The sequence below is a fragment of the Fringilla coelebs genome (assembly GCF_963513975.1).
Source record: "Fringilla coelebs genome assembly, chromosome: 1".
NCBI classification, from domain to species: Eukaryota; Metazoa; Chordata; class Aves; order Passeriformes; family Fringillidae; genus Fringilla; species Fringilla coelebs.
Window position 1 is genome coordinate 107,029,979 of NC_140028.1, and position 20,600 is coordinate 107,050,578.

General features: G+C 42.6%; 1 protein-coding gene across 1 annotated transcript in view; it reads right to left on the reverse strand.

Moving 5' to 3' along the window:
• The window catches only part of BMPER (BMP binding endothelial regulator), a gene marked incomplete at both ends in the record, with an annotated part of 144,882 nt that overhangs the window by 115,198 nt on the left and 9,084 nt on the right, over nucleotides 1–20,600 (reverse strand). The window contains one exon of the mRNA XM_084216553.1: nucleotides 5,527–5,626. Coding sequence (XP_084072679.1) covers nucleotides 5,527–5,626 — 100 coding nt within the window. The remainder of the gene's footprint in view (nucleotides 1–5,526; nucleotides 5,627–20,600) is intronic.

The window sequence follows — 20,600 nt, forward strand, 5'->3', positions numbered from 1 at the left end:
TCTTCAAGCACAAAGCTAACATCTGAATGAACACTGAGATGAACCTGTACTTCCAGCCTCAAGAAAAAGACCTTCTGGTTTAGAGCTGGAACACTCTACCAAGGGACTCAGAAGCACTGAGAAGGGCCAAAAGAAAAATTAAGGCTTATGTTGTCAAACCATCTCTCATAACCAGTCCCTGACAGAAGCCAGGTCTGGATTATTCAGGTGAAGGTGAAAGAAGTTTTTTTAGGAAAATATACATATTATCTTCACATCCCATCCCCCTCCATCCATGTATTATCCCTTGCCTCTGACAGCTTGTCTTAGAGCATGCAAGGATGGGCTGCAAGTGAGAGTGCCCCACAAAAAGGTCCCCCCAGTCAGCCTTGCAGTGGAACACCAAAATGGAGTTGGGTACCTCACACGAGGGGTGTCCAGAGGCAAACAAAGTACAGAGGTGCATATGGATCCTGCAGGGTGTCAGTAGAGCAGCCAGAACACCGATAATCTCACAGCCTCCCCCTAACTTCCTTTGCAAGCCAGCCCTAATAGTTGAAATTGGCTGCAATTCTCAACCATAGTATTTGATATCCTTTCCAAGAAATGCACAATTAACTATGATGCCTTTGGATATTCAATATTTAGTAGACCCAGCACTGTTGTTGCCTGGGCTGGGATTCCATTCTCTGATAGATTCCATATCAATGGAGCATAGCACAAGAATTTCTAAGATCAATAATTAATTATTAAATGGAAAACCAAAAAACCAACCACAAAAAAAAAAAAAACAAACCTCCCAGTAATTCTCCAAGGTTAGCAAGGACAGAAAATGCAAAATTGCATATGAGAAGTGAAAGGAAATTCTGAACATATTTTCTTTGTTGCAGAAGAATTCCCACCAACTTTGTCTTTGAACATCCATAGAAGATTTAGAGTTTTAAGATAAGAGAGTAGAATATGGCACACAATTCTAGAAATGCAAACTTTATGCAGTCCTGAGCCAATAATACCACTTCAGAGTGCAAATAACTTACTAGTCAATGCGTAGAGAGCTCTATATGTAAGTGACAGGTCTCCATCCAACTAAATAAGATAATGCTGCCAAATCTATTTCTATGATCTCAGTGATCTCATAGGTTTTCATTGAATATATTAAGTAAAATGAGAGATGAAAAGTGACCTATTTATCCTATGCAAAAGTAATAAGAGGGCTTAAATTTTTAGTATTTTCAAAATGAATAGCATGCTAGAGGCACGTGGTATGTTTTACGAACTACAGAAAATATCTGTCAAAAGAATAATCTTACTGAAAACTTTTCCCATTAGACTGAGTCACCTGCATTCTCCTTGCAGCAGGGAGCCATAATCATGGGTGCACATTCCTCTGTTCCAGGCTTTTCACCAATACACAGCAAAAGTGAGCTTTGCCCCACCGACTCTACAACTGAGGTCCTATGGCCCAAAAGGCAAGAACAGTGTTAAAACAAATGGCTAGTCTGGAAGATTTAAATCTTAAATCCCAATTTAAATCTTAGACCTCATTGCAGCCTACAATTTCCTCACAAGGGGAAGCAGAGGGGCAGGGGGGGCAGGCACAGGTCTCTTCTCTGTGGTGACCAGTGACAGGACCTGAGGGAATGAGGCTGTTTCAGGGGAGGTTCTGGCTGGATATTAGGGAAAGGTTCTTCACCCAGAGGGTGGTTGGAAACTGGAACAGGCTCCCCAGGGAAGTGGTCACAGCACTAAGCCTAACAGAGTTCAAGAAGCATTTGGACAATGTTCTCAGGCACATTCTTATCCTGTGCATGGCCTGGAGTCAGAATTTGATGATCCTTAAGGGATCTTTCCAACTCAGGATATTCTGCGATTCTGTGACAAAGCAAAGCCAAAACTTTCCATATGCTACTTTCCAGCACACTGGATTTTCTGATTGCAAAAGCTGTACTAGTATCTTCTCCTTACTTTTTCTGTTTATTACAAAATATGAAAAAAAAAGAACTGCTATAAATTATCTAAGTAGCATACAAACACCCACATGGCAGCAAGGGACTTATGCTCAGCACACAACCATTTGCAGGAAAAGTTCTCTACCAACAATTCAGTCTCTCCTGTATGCAAAGCTCTGAATAGGAGAGTTCAGGTGGGAGCACTGCTGCAGGTACCATCAGAACAGCTTGGGTTGCAAGGGACCTTTAAAGGTCATCTAGTACAACCCCCTGCAATGGGCAGGGAATGTCCTCGTGCTCCTCATGGTAGTATAAAATGCACTGGCAGAGATGGCACAAATGAGTCATGAGTGGTGGTTTCCTTCCTCCACAAGCCTGCTCTGCCCTTTGGTCTCAATGTTACTCTCCTGATGTTGCACTCAGATGACAGCAGCCATTCATTCATTCATTCGCTCGCTCGCTCACTCATTCATTCATTCATTTCATCACAAGGTAGGAAGATGTGAAGCTATCAAAGAGAGCTGGCAAGAGCCTGTAAGGCTTGATTAAGCTCTCCCAGGCTTTGGGAACAAAGCCAAGAAAAAAGTCATCAGGTTCTGGTGTCTTTCCTTGGTAACATTTTGTTCATGTTTAGATGAAATGCAACTAGTCAAAAAAAAAAAAAGGCAAAAAAATCCCTGTTTCCCTTTTCCTGCTTGCATTCCCCATGGGCACTCTGGCAGCTTGACAAAATAGTAACTGAGAATAAGTGCTGCAGGGCCAAGTCCCTGCTGCAGCTGAGCTCTGCGTGGGGAGTGCCGGGGAGCTGCTGGGACGCCGAAGGGAGCAGCAGAAGCGCTGCGCTGCCAGCCTGGTGTTCGCAGCCTTCATTGCCCAGCTACCCCCCATGGCACACTCGTTTTAGACCTGGCACAGAACTGAGCAGGATCTTCAGCAGCGTTCAGAGTGGTGGGAGAGCAAGCAGCCTCCCTGGGGTAGAGGTGTTCCATCAGCCCCTTCCCCTGGAACCAGAACAACCTGGGGACAGAGGGTGGTGTCAAGACTGCGGGAGTGAAATGGTTACATGTTTTGCTTTGCCTTACAGAAAGTGCAGAAAAACTTACTCCAAAATTTCAAATCTATTTTGAAAATTCAGACCTTGAGAGCTTTTTTTTTTCCCTTTGAATTATGAAATTTAATGTTCTTCGTGCATTTTAAGCGCATAGAACCTGCCATTTTAGATGAGACCAAGAACCCTTCTAGTCGATAATCTTCTGTTGTATAGCAGCTACTACGAGACACCTTGGGAAGTGTGAAAAATACAGACCAAGGTCCATAGCTCTAGTTTAGCCTCCAGAAGGACAGAAATAAGCAGCCTGTCTGACTCAAAGGGAAAGCAGGGCATTTCGGTTTGTACCTTGCTCCGTTCCTGACAAACTCAGCATTCAATTTTCCCCCTGGAGAACTGCTGAGGGTTGAGTTGATTGTGCCACAGAAGGATCTTTAACACTCAGAAACAGTTGCCATTCAGTTATTGTCAACTCAGAGCCCAATATTTTATTTGTAAAGTTAGGACTGTTTTGTCCTCTGGGCATCCATTTATTCCCATCCACGTTAACTTCCTTTGCTGCTTTGTCATCGGTTTTTCAGTGCCCTGAGAACCTTCAGCAGCTCCTCACAGGCCATCCTCTTGCTTTGCTATGCTACAGAGATCAGGGCACCAGCAGCAAACTTCCTGTCCCCCTTCACCCTTTTTCTAGGTCATTTCCAAGCACTTTGTGAAATTGAGAACTTTGCAAGGATATGTTGGCAACATTTATTTACCATGAAAACAACCACACACTACTTACTTATTTGCTGATGAGAAGAGTATCTCTAAAAACTCAGGGCTGCTTCCTTTCTTTAGCAGTTTCCTTGGGAGGGATCTTGCTGGATGCCTATTAGTGGGATCTCTCTGTCCATTGATACATTCAAAGGACTCTAGCTAACCTATCCCTCTTCTGTCTCAAGTATCCATGTGCCTCCTGATTCTGTTTTTGAATAGTTTCCATTAATAATCCTATTAGAGATGACAAGCATACCAATCTGCAGATGCCAGGCTCAAGCCTGTCAATAATGTTCTGAAGGCACCCACCCGAATTCAGGATAAACAGAAGTCTGAATTAAAATACTGTTTGAATTAAAATATTGTTTGCTCAGCTTTGAAACATTCATTCTTTTCATTTTTCATGCACGCATGCACATATGCATATGTATGTATATAGAATTTTCAGACCATTGAGCAAATATACATCCCATTTTGAAACTGAAAAATCAAACTCCATCCTAATCCAGCCGACACTTAGCAACATTTTCCTACAAAGCTGGTACTAAACATGGTTTGACAAAAGAAATAAATTACATGTAATTTATGTAAAATCTGTAATTTCAAATTCTTATTGTTTCAGTAATGGTTTAATTTTTTTTTCCAATTCACTTCCTTCTCTTTTAAGCATCATGTTTCTAGACAAATCTTCAAACTGGGGCTTGCCAAGCCTATTCCAAAGCTGCAGCACAGAAGCAAATCATAAGCACATCATCTAACACACCTCTGCGACCTTCCAGGAAAAATACACATCCGTTATGCCTCTTCCATCTAAATTTCTGTAAAACAGCGAAATCTGTTTCCCTGAATTTGTATTTCCTCTGGGTAGGCAAGAAATGCTTTTATTTCCCAACAATTTATCCTACCCTATCTCCCTCCCAATCCCACACCCTCACTGGTGGAGAATTAAAAATGACAGAGGAAAAATAAAATAAAGCTGTTTGAATTTGACATTCTGCACCTTGTTGATTATGGAAGCAGTCCCTCAGCAAAATTATTGGTTTAGAGCATATTACTTACTGTAGCAATATAAAAAAAAAAGACTACTTTTCAACTTCATCTACTTGCATATTTTTCATGCGGTTAAACATAGCAGATACATGCCATGCATGCTTACACTTTTTTTTTTATCATTATTTGATCATTATCTCATTTTAAACAGCTTGGAATATACAATGTTGGTCAATAAATAAATGTATAATGTTCAGATTGTTGCTTATTTGGCTTTCATAAAAAAATGTTCACAATATTATTGTTTTAATCAGGAAATGTTTAATAAAATGAATAACATTTGCTTGGTTTGTTTCCTTTGCAGGGGAGAAATAGGAATAGCCATGGATAATTACCCTGCTCTTTATTATTCAGAAGTTTCATTCTTATTCTGTCCAACCACATAAGAAGTTAAAGAGATTCTTACTGACCGGTGACTACTAGCAGATTGATGCTGACCTAAAATATTTCTGATAAAATTAGAACTCTTAAAAAATTGACAGCATAGTGATGAAGAACAAAGATGTATTTCTAAAGGACAGTTGCTGTGCAAGGATTAATAATTGCAGGACAAATATGTGAATTTATGTATTTCCCTCAGCTTTGTAAACATATGAATTTCAGTTATGGTCACTGCCCTCTTCCAGCCTCTGGTGACAGCCAAGTCCCAGCTGAGAAGCTGCGAGTTCAGTCCTATCTTTGGCAACCTAAATGTGCACTGATGACTTTTCAAAAGGAGGGAAAGCAAGAGGAAGGGAATGGCACCTTTGCAACGCTCACAGCAAGCTCCTCTCTGCTTAATGACGAGAGCACAGTCCTTGGAGAGCACTGGACACTTCTCCCTTTTGCACGTCACTTCCTTATTCTGGAAAAAAAAAAAAAAAAGACAAAAGCTATTGCAAGCAAACCAAACCCAAGGCTAACATCTCTTGCAATTCAGAAAATAAAGTGGGGGGCCAGCAGCCTGCTGTTCTGCTTCAGGAGAGGTCCTTGTGATTCAATACGTCTTTCTTCTCTTGAAGGAACACAGTAGAAAACAGTCTTTGAATAATCCAGGAGCCCAAGTAAGTGGTGTTTAAACCCCACTTAGACAGTAATTCATAACTGCTGCCCAGTGTCATACAGAAAATGTGCTGCACTGAGGAAATCCATGTTACTTAAATGAACAACTACCTACATAATGTGCTTGTTAAAATATCCTCAGGGTCTTGAGGAGCTACCCCATGAACTGCACAGCTTAGGAATTTAGGAATCACTTCTCCCTGTGACAGAAAGACAAACAGCAGAGAAAAAGGCAGTAACCTCGGAGAAAACAAAATTCTGCCACTGCAGAAAATCAATTTTGCCTAGAGGTTCTTTGAAAGAGGCTACTGTGTACCATACCAGGCAAGATGATTAATGTCATTCATCTTTCTCCCCAAAATGCTGAGAATCAATGAAACACCATGAGCAGACAGAATCATTGTACATTACAGTGTCATCTTGCTATGGCAGAAAGCCAGGGATTTCCCAAGGCCAAAGAGCACATTGACCACATTAAGGAATGTCAATAGAGGATGTGCAACAGCAGGCAGCAGAAATATTCCATTTATTGCCTACCTTGTCCCAGTGGTGTCAACCATTTTGCCATTAAATAGGTGCAGAAAACAAATACTTGGGGCGTTTCTTTTAGTAAAATTTTGCTATTTCAAATTCCTTACTTGAAGTAGCCCTCTGAAGTGACCTCCACCTATAATTAGTAGCTCAGTTCATTAGGTGACACAGGTGGCCATCTAGTACATGCCAGTACCCACCTCACCCAATCTTATGACTTAATTAGAGACCAAAAAATCAAAGGGCTAGCAAAATGTAAATCATAAAACTCAAGAAAAAGAAGCTGTGCTTTCCAGTCTTTTTCCTTTGCTCCCTGTGGCCTTATTCAAGGTGCCTGTGAAGAATAACACACAGCTTTTATTACACTCCAGCCCTTTGTCTAAAATCAGAGGTTTATTTACTTCAAAGTCACTGCCTGATCTGATGGGAGCTGTAAAGGCACTTCAGTCTTATCAGTGTAAATGAGGACTCGCTCTCACCAAGACAGTGTGAAATCAGCAAATGAGAATCAGGCCCTAAAGCACAGCTGCAGCAGCACAAACGAGTACTGTAAAAAGCCAGGTCACTGCAGTGCTGGCTGTTCTGCATCACTCCAGCACTGCAGAGCAACCATAAATGCAATTTAACCAGCAGGTTAAGCTGACTTTATGGCTAGTCTGTAGCTCTGGACTGGCACAAAGCAGCCACGACACAGAATTGCAAGTGGTTCAGTGTCTCTCTTAAAGTGCTCAGCGGAATCTTGATTCCCTTTGCAGGAACTTGGTGCCTCATAAAGTCTGTTGAAGGGCAGCAGAATCAAACTTACCAACTCAACAACAGTCTGTATTTTAAAGAGTTCTGCTAAGACCTGATTCTCTCTAATGAAATTGCTTAAGGAAAGGTTTAATAAGCCTATCAGCCCCATTACTTTTATCTATGGGAAAGTTTTCTGCCTGCTGAAAGTGGGTGTGATGGAGGGGCAAAACCAGTTTAGAGTTTGCTCCTGTGCAGAACATGGCTCACCCAGCTGCAGCATGCATCAGGCACCTCTGAGAGGTGCACAGTGCCCATCAGAACCACCCTGGCTGGGCTGGGTGTGTGTCAGGGGGTCAGTGGGCAGCTACCCACTGGACTCCCTCTTCAGAGGACAACATTATTGTTGCAGATGGCAGCAAGAGGGACAAAAAAAACCACAGAGCTCTGGGGTTTTTTTTAATTCCCTGGTTCCCAGAGGACTCCTGGGTCAAATTCCTCATGCAGCCCAGCTTCCCAGGCAATTTGCTCCCTGAGTGCTGTCTGCCTCCTTCTGCCCTCAGGTACATCCTGACTTGGTATCTTCCTGTTGGCAATGCAAGGAGTTCCTAAGGATGACTCCAACACACGCATATAAGGAGATACTTGCTAGTTTCTGTTCCCAATAGAAGCCTCCTGTTTCCCCCATATTGCTAAAATCAGAAAAATTCTCTCCAGTTATGAGCTTGGTATCACTGAGCCACCCCAGGGGGCCAGCCAAATTCAGGTCTTGCACTTCTTTCCTTATCACCAGCAAAGCTGCTGGTTTAGCAGGTTTTCTGGGGGGGAAGATTTTGCAATTCATGTGCTGATGCCAAGGGCTGTTTTGCATTAAGCAGCAAATGAAGAATATTAGCAGCCCACATGAAGAAGAGCTGGTTCCACATGAAGAATATTAGTGGCCCACTGTGGGCAGTGACAAGACCTGAAGGGTCCTTCTCCCCAGGAGGATGTCTTCAGCAGTAGGCTACAGATTCACATTTCCTTTCTCTATCTCAGTAGGCTTCAGCAGAAAGGGGCTTGTTCTTCGTGCCCCCACAAGTCACTGGTTCTTACAGCAAGGGCACTTGTGGGGAAAGCAGGAGATGAGTCATTGAATTGCCTCTGGATGTGGAGGGCAGCAAATCTGGATCACTGACTCAAAGCTCAGTTATTATAGCACAGTGCTGAAAGGTAGGGAGGAGGTGCCACACTCATCACCCACTGCACTTTTTTGTTGATGGTTTTCTTTGTTTGGATTTTCTTTTGTTTGATTGATTGTTTATTTTGTTTCTTTTGCTTGGGGAGCTTTTCCCCCCAAATTAAAATGTAAGGTTACCTCTGTCCCTTGCAGGAAAAGCTGCAAGCTCCTCCTGCTTTAAAGGACAGCTCCATGTATCCCAGGTAAATAGAGCCAGTCTTTGCCAGCACAAAAGAGAAGAGCAGCTGAGCACTAAAGCAGGGTAGGATTTTCAAAGCTGATGTTCATCCTCTCTAGCTTGCTATAGGCAAGGCCCAGATGGCTCCAAAACAGGCTGTTTAACATGCCATCCCAAGCTGCCTAACTCTCCTCCACCAGGGCCAGGCTGCTCTTCCAGGGTGTGAGGTACAGCATCGCTCAGGATTACAGCCTCACCACTCCTTGTGGGGTCTTTTGGTGAAAAAAACCCATACAGTAGAGCCACAACTGCAACACATTGCTGCCCTGGCATTGTCCTCATGGCAAAATCCCTCTTGGAGCAAGAAGAGATGAACGTAACTCCAGGGAAGTGCATCCTCCTATTGCTTCTAATACTATTATTACTATTATCCCAAAATTATTTCTAAAAAGTCCTGTTTTATCTCAGAGTTGTATCTCGTGGAAAATAACGTCAGCAGATGTGAAGGAAAGGGTTAATGTACCATGCTGATCCATCACAGGCCTGCAGCAGATAAAGCAGGGCTGGTAAATCATTGTTTAGTCTATTGCAGTCAGGCATTATCCAGTGCAGATCTCCTGGGTCCAATGGGTGTAAAAGTACAAAAATAAAACAAAAGAGTAATTGTCATCTGGAGGCTGGGTTTTTCCCTTCACCCAGTTGCCCAAAACACTGCTCTTAATGTCTACTGTCCATCTGCTTGTTTCATTTCTGCAGCCTCCTCCCCTCCCGTTTCACAAGGGCAAAGTGGAGGCTGAGAGCAAATGGGACTTAAGCAACAAATCCTTTCCTTCCAGTTATGTCCCCTCCTACCCCCAGTAATCATAACATTTCATTACTTGTCCCAGCCATACATTTAGAAAGTGGCTAAGTAGCTGCATGCAGGAGAGCTGTATTACCAAGCCTCCATCTGAGCTGTCAACAGCGTCTCTGAATCTGTTGAAAGCTCTCAGATACTTTGAATTTTGCTGTTCTTAAGAGAAAACTTCTTAGACGGCAACAGTCAGAAGCCAACAGTTATGGGAGGGTAGGGGATTTTTTTTCCCTTTTGTTTAAAGGACACGCACTCTGGCACCAAGAAGTGCGGAAGAGACACATGGCCCATAAATACATAAACTGTTTGCTAAGTCAGAAAGCTGGGAGTCAGTCAAATCCATAATAGGATCCCAAGATTCATAATAAATAACTTTTAATTACAGTCCTGCACATTAGTTATTTTAAACAGATGGTTTATAGATTCACATCTGGGATTATTTTTTTTTTTTAATTTAGTGCTCAGGCAGACACACAGAAAGGGAGAGAACCTCAGCTAAGGTTTCTATTAGTGTTGGAAAAACGGGTATTTTTTTAAAAGAGGTCAGGCTGATCCAGAACAATGCTGCCGCATCTGACGCAACTCCCCAGCCAGTGCTCAGCTCAGCAAAGGGTTCACTCTGGAATCCCAGACTCCCCTGAAAAGGAAAATTTAGGGAAGTGCTGGAGGGTCACCCTGGACTCCTCACTGCACTCACAAAGCCCAGCTGTGGAGAACTCGTGTTTTAATGCATCTGAGAAAAGATCAGAAATTTTGTTGGGTGTCCATGTTTCTCCCTTCTCCCCCACTTTTCCAATGAGAACCAAGAATCTTCTTAACCAGGCATGCAGAGGTGATGTCAAATTCCCACACAAGAGAGATACACTAACCAGACCCAATATCACTGCTACTGCTTCATGTTACCTTTACTACAACCTCCTCTCAATGCAATTTGTTCAGCTTTCACATGCACCTCATATTTTTACCTTGCATCAAAGAACCCCACAAACAAAACAGCCCATTCTGGCGACAAATTATATCAAACTAACAGCCCTAAACTCATATGGTACAGCTAAATAAAATGCCAACATGAAAAGGAAAGAAAAAAAAAAAACCCACACACTAAAAAGGAGACTGAATATTTGGCAGAGATCTTGGAGAGGATGTGTGCCAAACCACAGCTTGGAAGCCACAGCCAACTTTCTACAGGGTTCCCCACTGGACTCCTGCCGGCTCACAGCAGCCACCAGGAGGATGGCTCTTTTCAACCTGGATTTGGCTTCAAGAGGGAAAAAAAAAAAAAGAAAAAGAAAGAAAAATAGGAGTCTGCTTCATTTATTCAGGACTGTACCAAGGAGGGCCCTGCTTCCATCAATGGTATCCCAAGCCCACCCTTGTGCTGTAACAGCTGGCTGCAGAAGACATGGAAGATGTGGTTTCTCAGGGGAGCAGATGTCCACAGTGATGGTCTGGGGTTGTTTTTCTTTCTTTCTTTTCATGTATTGAAAATGCTTTTAGGAAGCTTGCGCTGCATTTCTAATACCCCGAGGTTATTAATTATTTATACTGAATGGGAAAAATGTTACTTAAACTTTCATTTAACCAAAAAAACGCTGTGGAGAGAAAAATAATAAAAGCAAGAGAGAGAGATTAGGTAGGAATACCAACTACCATTAATGACTAATCCTGAAAACATTCATTTTTTAACACTATTCATCATAGTCCTGCTGGTAATTCTGACAGGACTCCTCACCAAGTAGCTCAGGGTGTCCTTAAGCTTCTGCTAGGAGAAGGCTGTGGGATCACCCATGAAAACAATAACAATTTTCAAACAATGGCAAAAGTTGCCCCCGAGGAATATGGGATGGAGCTTTCAAATACACACATGTGTCCTTAGGAGAAGAAAGAGCCATTTGGAATTAATGGAACAAGTGTATTCCATTCACATGGGCAGCCTCTCCACCGCAAGGCAAAGGGCAGGCTCCAGCGCCGGCTCCTGCCACGTGCCGTGATCCCCATGTTCCATGCTGGGCTCTCTGCCAGGGCTTGCACACAGCCAGAGCATCCCTCAAGCACACCAAAGCCACACACACCACACAGGCCACGGGAGCAAAGGTCTGGGCCAGCCCTGGCCACGGGCTCTGTCCCTCAGCAAAGCTTGGGAGCACCCAAGGCTGTGCCTGCACCAATGTTGATGTGCAAACAGCCCCAGTGTTGGACCAGCCTGAGCTCAAGGACAGGCTCAGACACGTGCTTAACTCATGGTCTAGACAAAACGTGAGGCTCTTTCTGAAAATAGCACCCTTGCTTCTTCAGCACTCCTGCCTGGAACTCCGTCTCAGGCCAGATTTACAAACCTCCCTTTAACTGGCAGAGCTGATGCAAGCAAGAGATCCCTGCTAAAACTGTGGGACTGCTGTCCTCCATGAGCATTTCTTCCACCTGAGCAAGAGCCACACCACTAGGCTTCAGGGAGGAGACACCATTCCTCAAGGAGAAATGTCTGCAGAGCCTTTGAATCACGGGAATCAAGGGAGATGAAGATAAAGTCTCATTTCCCTTATTCCCTTCCAATCATCTGCTGGGGTTTCTTTCTCTTGCAAAACAAATTTTGTGGGTACAGTAAAAAAATGGTTTAGCACACTAGATGCATTTCTAACTTCAAGGTGGAAAAAAATATTTCCCTGTGAAACAATGTTTGTTCTCAGGAAAAGGGTAGCATTCTCTCCACATGAACCTACAAGCACCAAGGCATATGCTTCACCCAGAGAGAGAAAGGTCTCGTTATTTTAAGCACATAAAACTGCAATGGGACAGCTCACAGGAATGAAGCCAAACAAACACTTCAGTACCTTCAGCATTAGGTCCTTGCCTGTGCCAGAACAGGGTCATGATTTCAGCATGAATTACATTAGATACAAATGACAGTATTTTAGTCCAGTTCACAGTCTCTCGTGCCTTTTGTGAGCAGAGCACCGGGTAGCCTTCGATTTTCCCCTCATCCCTGTAATGTGTTTAGTTTATCTGGCCTCTGAGGGTGAGCAGGGAGGAGGCTGCAGCCTTCCCTGTGGTGATGCTCAGCCAGCATCAACCATCCCCCTTCATAATTCGAGCTCTCCCCACTCCCTAGGAAAGATGATTAAAACAAAGGCCCTGCTGAAAGATGACACCAAATTTCACTTCAAATGGGTATTCCCCACTGCTGTGAGGAAGACATGAGTATGTGCAAGTGATTCAGGACAAATCACTCACAACCCCTTACAGACTGAACAGATTTTTTTATTTTTTCACTGTGCTTAATGATGTACACCAGCACAAGGAAAGTGACCTTGGTGGCCTGCTGCAATCCCAACACTCCCTGACAGCAGCCCTGTGCACCAGTGTTTGGTGAAAAGAAAGCACCATCTCTTCCTCCTACATTTGCTGGCATTAATACTAAGGCTACAGCTAGGGTCAGGGTCTCAGAACATCAAACATTTTGCAGCACATCCCTGCTCCAGTGAGCTCAGGGACAAGGCAGACATGGCCAGACAGAATTACTGTAACTGCAGATTGAGTCAGTCAGAACGCCAGAGCAGGATCCAGATCGTGTCAGCCTCCCTGCCTCCACCTCAACCTCCAAGGGCAGCTTCACATTAGAGCTCTTCAGCTGCACAGTTTTTACCTGCCAGCAGAATAGCATGGCAGCCTTCTAGCAATAAGAGACAGGGCCTTCAAAAGTTCCCAGCAGCTCATACTGTAGTAAAAAAAATACCCATAGAAATCCAGGAGCCAGATTTCAAGGAAGGGTTACATACAGGGATTCTTATGGGAGACCACACCTCCACATTTCATGAGATGTACACTTTGAAGATTTGCATTTTTCTGTGAACTTTAATTCACAGGATTATGTTTCTACTTTTTCAATGAAGAGTTTGGATCAATTATCAGTTACTTAAATCTGATGACAATACCTAAGAAAAAGGTAATCACAGGCAATACCTTCAATTTGAAGCTCCAGCTGCAAGCCCCTACCCATGCTGCTGTAAAAGCTCACTGACCCAGCCCTGTGAGTTTATGATCTTGCTGGATGTTCTCAGCTACTCAGATCAGTCAGAAAAGCCTGTTGGATAATTACTACCCAACCAAATTTCAGCTAAATGGGTGATGCTGAAGGCATGGTCCAGCCTAGTCCCAGTCTGGTTTACCCTGACAGAAGCTGGTGGAGAATTCATTGTCCCAGAGAAGTGACGGGCAGCTGAGGGCCATAAAAGCTTCCACTACCTGAGCTTGAGCCACCAAACAGCTGAAGTCAGCAGATGTGGAACAGCATTGCTATCCTGAGTGTATCCTGGAGTATTCTGGTCCCCCTTAAGTGCCATAGGATGGCTTGGAGAAGGAGAAGTCTGCCAAGAAAATTGTTCTGAAAACACTCTAAATAAATTCTACTCCTAAAAATTGTTGAAGATGACACTCATGAATTATCTAGCTGATTTCATAGAAGGCAAAGCAGATTACACCAATGGTTTAAAATAAATTATTAAATCATTTGAATTTAAAATTTTAGATCAAGCCATGGTGTCATGTTGTGGTTCATCTCAAAAATTAGCTGTGCCTATCAAAAGAGTGTCCTAAAAATATTCTGCTTTTCTTTCTTTACTAATGTTATTCCAGTACTATACACTACTATTTCCTGGTAGATATTGTGAATGAGAGATAAACAAAGCCATTAAAACAATAAAAAGGATATCAAAATCAAAGCACATCAAAATCAAGTCTATCAGTTCAGAATTCCTGGTTTTGATAACTATATTTTCTATTAGAGACTAAACACTGACCAACAGTATTTTTTCTTCTAATGTTGTGAATTAAAATTTCATGTGACATTTATTAAAAATAAATGCATTGACTGGTTTTTAAAATAAGTATAATTTCATCACAATTTTATAGGCTAAATCTACAAATATATTATCCAAACAATAGTTACCTGTCATTGCATCTTTATTACCTTCTCTGTCTGAAGCCTGCTTACTCAGCCTTTACACTGGAGACTTCTGCAGCGGCAAATGCTCTAGTTTTGGGCTTCGGTCTGTTCTAAAAACTTTGAACAAAGCAGCCCTTGAGGCCATGTACTTCTTAAAGACTTTAAAAAGCCCAATGGGCCTCCTAACTTACTCTGCAACAAGTCATATCCCATGAAGAAACTCGCTCCTGTACAACACAAAAACAGGGCTAGATTAAAGAAAAGGAAAGAAAAAGAGCAGGGTCCCCTGCTGCTCTGTCTGGCCAGAATCATGTCTTTTACTGCCCATATCCTCTAAAGAAACGATGCTCTCATGATATATTACCCTAATACATCACCAAGTGACAGTTTTCTCATGATACTGTATCCTCAAAGATGTGATGCATGCCAGAAGCAGCGACAGGAGATCTCAGCTGGGGGAGAGAAAGGGGAGGGGGGTTTTATTTTCTTTCAAATGTTTAAGCTACACTTTGGGGTTTTCTAATGTTATTTTGAGAGGAAAATCCCTGTCAATTGTATCTTCATCATCCAGAGAACTCCTAGAAGTTTTGTGGCGCAGCTTTTAAAGCCGGAAAGCACCAAAAAACAGCCTCTTCATTTAATTGAAGCAAGTTTTGAAATAGGACCAAAATGCTTGAGGAACAACAACCAAATAAAAATAGTAGCCCAAAAGAAAGAAGCAACGAGAGTCTGTTTTCTATTATGAAATTATTTAGGCAAAAGGCCTCCAGACACTGCTGCTTTAATGAACTTGCAAGGAAACTGAGAACTGACCCTGAATTTGTTTTCTTACGTGATCTTGCCCGTGCTACGCAGTGGTTTTAGAAAATAAAAAAAGGTTATTCACAGCAGAGTCTGCAGAGAGAAGGCACAGCCTTCAGCTTGTCAGTCAGCATAGAGAAGAGCGGGAAGAGACAAGGAAAAGGAACATTCAGGCAGGACCCCCAGAGGAGGCAAAAGCTTTCAGGGTCTTTTAATGCTGCCTTCAACTCGCAAAGCCACACTCATTTTTGCTGCAACTGCTGCTTGGCTGCTAGTAAAATCTTGTAGTGGCTGTGGTAATCCTGGGTCATGGGCAACTCACAGCAGGCATCACCCTCAAGATATCTTCATCCAGCTGCTGCCAGCAAAGGAAGGCTCAAGGTCCTGGGAGAATTAGTCAGAAAAGCTTATGACACCGTGATGTTTAATTTGACACATCTCACTTCTGGGTGTTTCTGCTTCGTATCTACTGAAACTTCTTTGCTTCCATTAGATGCAAAGAAGAAAGGTAGAATAAGCTTTCCTTTGTTGTGATTAATCACACTGACAAATTAAGTAAGATTGTGACTTTCAAAACTTCAGCCAACACTGTAGCTAATAGGCAAAAAAGCATATTTTGACTTTCGGACTAAGCAAAAGCGATATGGAAGTCATTGAGAAGAAACTAAAAGCCAAAGCTGTCAATGTCACTTTCACAGTCCTTGAGCTGACTTTGACCATATTTTGTGGCCTGGCCATGGCTGCTTTTGGGTGAGATGTAACAGCCCTCAATCACAGCAGTGATCACTTAGCCACATAACAATACCACTGCAGTCAATGAAACCACCCATGAGAGCTCAGAGCTTTGAGCTGAGCTCCTTCAGTGCAGACACATGCACAATGCCCTATGCTCCGGGTAGACCCTGTTAATTAAACACTTATTTTTAAATGCTGCTCTGGAAAAAATTTGCTGTCCAAAATAAGAAACTCATCTTACACAACCACTTTCTTCTTGAAAAATCCAGTGGTTAAAACATGTTTTTGCATAATCGTAGCCCTGCAGGGACAGTTCTCACTTCTGAAAAGAAAATTCCCTTCTTTCTGTTTTGCACATGTACAAACAAACAGATTCTGGTATGTCCAAATCTTGCAAATCTCGACTATAATAATGCATTGAATAGAAGCCATACAAGCAGGTTTTTTTCCTCAGCCTGTGTTCCCTTCACTCTTTCCTTTCCCTTTCCCCACTTGCGCTGCGGGAAGTAAAAAAAATACCTGTTTCTGACAAGTAAATGGAGCTGACATTAGAGCGAAGCTCGAAGGTGAACAGGGTATGCACAAGTCATTTGTCATCTTGACAAAGTGAGATTTGGTCACCAGTGGGACACTTGAAAGACATCTGAACAGTTGGCCTTGACCACCAGCATTTCTTACAGCTTATAAAGGGACCCATGGGACCAAGAACACAACCTGCTTTTGGAAGTGACTCCTGCAGTGGTACCTCTTGATAGATGTAAAGGCACTGTGATATATCAGGTGCCATTAAGATCTTTGCTAGCAGGTTCTATTTACATTAGTATGGAGTGTAGATAGCATCTTGTTAACCCAATTAATGAGACTCAAATGTCAGGAAACAGATTATGCCTGGCTCAAAGTCCACAGTGCTCTGAAGGCAGATAGACATGATTTCATTGTGTGGGACAGCACTGTTCTCTGTGAGAGAGAACTCAGGCAGCAATCCTTCTACCTGGACAGCTAGGGGAGGCAGAAAGATGACCTGAAATCCAAAAGTTTCTCACCTTTAGCGCAAGAAGGGCTCTTTAGGATGAGAGATTCAAGTATCCTGTGAAACAGAGAACCTGTGGCTGAACTGAGGAAAACTTAAACAGTATCCACTTGAGGTCTTGGAAACTTAATTTTTCATTAACTGCACCTTCTTCTGCAATTAGAGAAAGTCCTTGTTGCCAAGTCACAGCCAGGTCTGGATTAGAAGAGAAACACTGTTTCGTCCAGCCTGTCCGCACTGCTGTGTTTTACATGGGCAATTGAAACGTACTTCTCTACCCTAGAAAAGAGGGGGAAATTTCCTGACCAAGATGAGATCACTAATCTCTTCATCAGTGACTCTCGACACACTGCTTTATACAATAACCTGCTGTTCTCCCACAGCCTACAACTCTTAAGCTCTATGGTATAGAAGCAGATGCTCCTGTCACCCAGGTCAGAGCAGTGAACCCTGAATGGCACAGCATGAGGTGCTCGGCCCCGAAACAGAGGGGTGGGGGCTTCAGGGAAAGCCTTGTACTCAGCAACTGCTGCCTGCTCTCTGCTCGGCATGACAGCTGCAAGGAATTCCTCTTCAGAGCTGTCTTCTCAGCAGAGGAAGACAGAAGGTATGGGCTGCCTGGGCCAGCAGCCCAGCCTCAGCACCACTCAGCAGGTTAACTTAAATCCTCTGATGGGAACAGCACCTCAGGGGCACAGACACAAGCTGTCTACAAACACACAGGAGTTGTATTAATTCTCCAGAAGATGCTTCAAATCCTTCTAATCCTCTGGTTCCAGAGCCACACGTAACTTTCCTGAAGTCACATCACATCCACATCCTCTCCTGCCTGCAGTCCTTGTGCCCACTGAACAGGCTTGGAGCTGCCTGCTCATCTCTCCAAAAGGAATGCCTTCCAGTGAAACCCCCTTTCCTGATCCATGATTTGCTTCCTTTTCCCCTTTTTTGGCTTCCACCTTTTTCTGTTTCTTTTTATGTGGACTGGTTTAATTATTGCAAAAACACCCCCAATGATATCAAAGATACTCCTTTTATATTAAAATGATTATACAAAGCTTTAGGCAGCAAATATGTATGCTTCACATAACAAGTGCATTAAACCATTCAAATTTCTTACTATCATAGCCTCAAGTTCTAGATACTTTATAAATTTCAGCTTCAGATTGATCTTTGGGTCAAATGATTTTTGCTTGAGGATTGAAAATCTTGCCAAATTAAATTGAACATACACAGACATCTTCTCAGAAGCCATACAAATTGCAGACCTCTTCAGTTTCTTCCGCAATTTCATGTTAAACAAGTTCTGCTTCAGTATCAGTGCATTCTGCGGCATCTAAAATGTCTACATCAACAATTTCCTCCAGAAATGCTTCATGTCTATAGCTCATGGACAGATTATGCCTCAAACATGCATCTGTTAAGAAGGTTCCTTACACTACCTGACCCCCAACATTTTAAGGTGCAGCAATTTTAATTTTCCACTGCACTTACAAACATCCACCAAGACTTGGTTTATAGGCTAAAGAACTTGCAAGTTTTGCATTTTGTCTGCCAAAATAATTTCATTCATTTATTTGAATCAAAATTATTCTCCAGATTGAATCACCAGGCTAGCTATCTCCAGGACTGTTTGGGTAGAAGGGTAAAGTGCTACATATGAAAAATATCATCTGTGCACTGTCATATACAGAAAAAAAAATATTCTCTGTAACAAGCAAATGTTCAACAGCCTCCCTGTAGCAGGAGAGCCTTCTGGTTTATCAGTGTTTTATGTCTTACAGGCAATCCTTCAGCTAACAGCCTTATCTCAAAGCCAGCCACCCTCCTGGCTCCTTCCTGCCCCAGTGGTTTGTAGGCGACACAACTTCGAGATGTTTCACTGACTGGCACAATCAGATCATAATCATTATGTAGCCCTAGAGCAATCATTTATCAGCTCTTCTCCATCTCTCTCAAACCATACCTCAGCTGTACATCCAGACATAAAAAAGAACAAGGAGACAATCTCAGGACAACCAAGGTCTGTTATTCTTCACCCACTAATAAATCCTAAGACAAAACAGAAAAACAAATGCAAACATATGAGTCTAGCTGGCCATCAGAACACACTTTGATGATTCCAAGCCTTGGGAAACTCTCATTTCCTGTTGAAGCCATTTAGGATAACTGAACATAAACATGTCAGGAGCAGGTAAAAAAAAAAAACAAACCCAAAACAAGGAAACATAATCCAAAACACATAGACTTCTAACCTATGAGCTGTCAGAAATCTGTTTTTCCTGGCCAGGGCTATGCAACATCTTTGCTTGCATCCCCCTGGTTATGGAGGAGTGCAAGGTGCTGCTGCCATGCCTCAAGAAAGATGTTTAGCCAGGAAAGAGGATTTGAGCCATAGCATGGCCTGATGGGGAGTGGGGCAGCTGATCCTGCAGCCAGCAGAGGAGCCTGGGGTTACACTGAGCACACCTGAGCTATGCCTGGTATTCAGTGTGAAGCAGAAATGGCACTCTTCAACTTCTCAATCCTACAGGAAGTTTCAATACTGTGTGCTGAGGTTTGCACATACTTTAGGCTGCAGGGCTACCGGGTGACTGACTGCCAATGCCCAGGGTGAACTACACTGTCTCTGGAGCAAAATGCAGTGCAACCAGGTCAGCAGAGCTCTGAGATGGCCTCACTCAACCTCTAACACTGAAGCTTAGTGCAAAGGTTTACTTAAAACAGGGACTCAGAAAAACTGGGACAGCATTTTGTCTGGGAAAACATCAGGTCTTTGTTATCATTTTTTCTACATGGCGTTTCATCACATCCCCATCCTTAGTACTCACAAAATATCTCAACTCTAATGCTGTTTCACAGCACTGCCTTTTGCCATAGCACTTCCCAGCACACAGGTACAATGCTTCCCTCTCTGAAAAACCTGGGATACACCACAGAAAATTGAAACTTTAGCCAGGAGGTTGATGTGTAGAATGGATGACAAGTTAAAAAGCATGCAAATCACAGCCAATGCACGAAGGCAAGTTATTTTCTCAGCAAGGTGGTGATACACAGTCCTATTTTGACACCAGATTATGGATGACTATCTAGAGCAAGTGGGTTCTAGACATGAGGAAAACAGAAAAAAAAAAGAAATCCAGCAAAAAAGGCTAATATATTGAGAGACAGAAAAAATATATGAAATTCAGGTGTCAGCACACCAGGTTAGCTTCTGAGATTTTGGGGATAATAAGGGATGAGATCTATGTTGTACTTGGGTCCAGAGCCCAGCACTTGATTCAGGTGGATGCAAAACACTGCACAGAGCTCAAGAGGCCAAACAGTCAGACTAGGAATTTTTTAGCTGCAGCTTAATGCATAAGATGAAGAGGCCAAGAGGCCTCAGAGGAAGTAATCACACCAGTTATTAGGTGCACTATAAGCAAGTACCAGTATGATAGTCATGTTAATAGTAGTAATACAGGTAAAAGCTTTTAAGTAATATTGGGATTTTTTTCTTCACAATGGCCTTTTATTTGGCCATAAGCTCAATATAAAGAGGTTGCGTTTTCATTTGATTTTTTTGGTTGTTTTTTAATATTTTTTCCCATCAACATTTTTTATTAAATCATGATGGGGAAATAAAACCAGATATTTGATGGGGGAAAAATATCTCTTTTTTACACAGCAGCACAAAGCAGAGCAGCAGAAGTACTGACACTGTGAGCCATTCACTTACAGAACCATAATTCTTAAAAGGACCATTAACAACTCAAT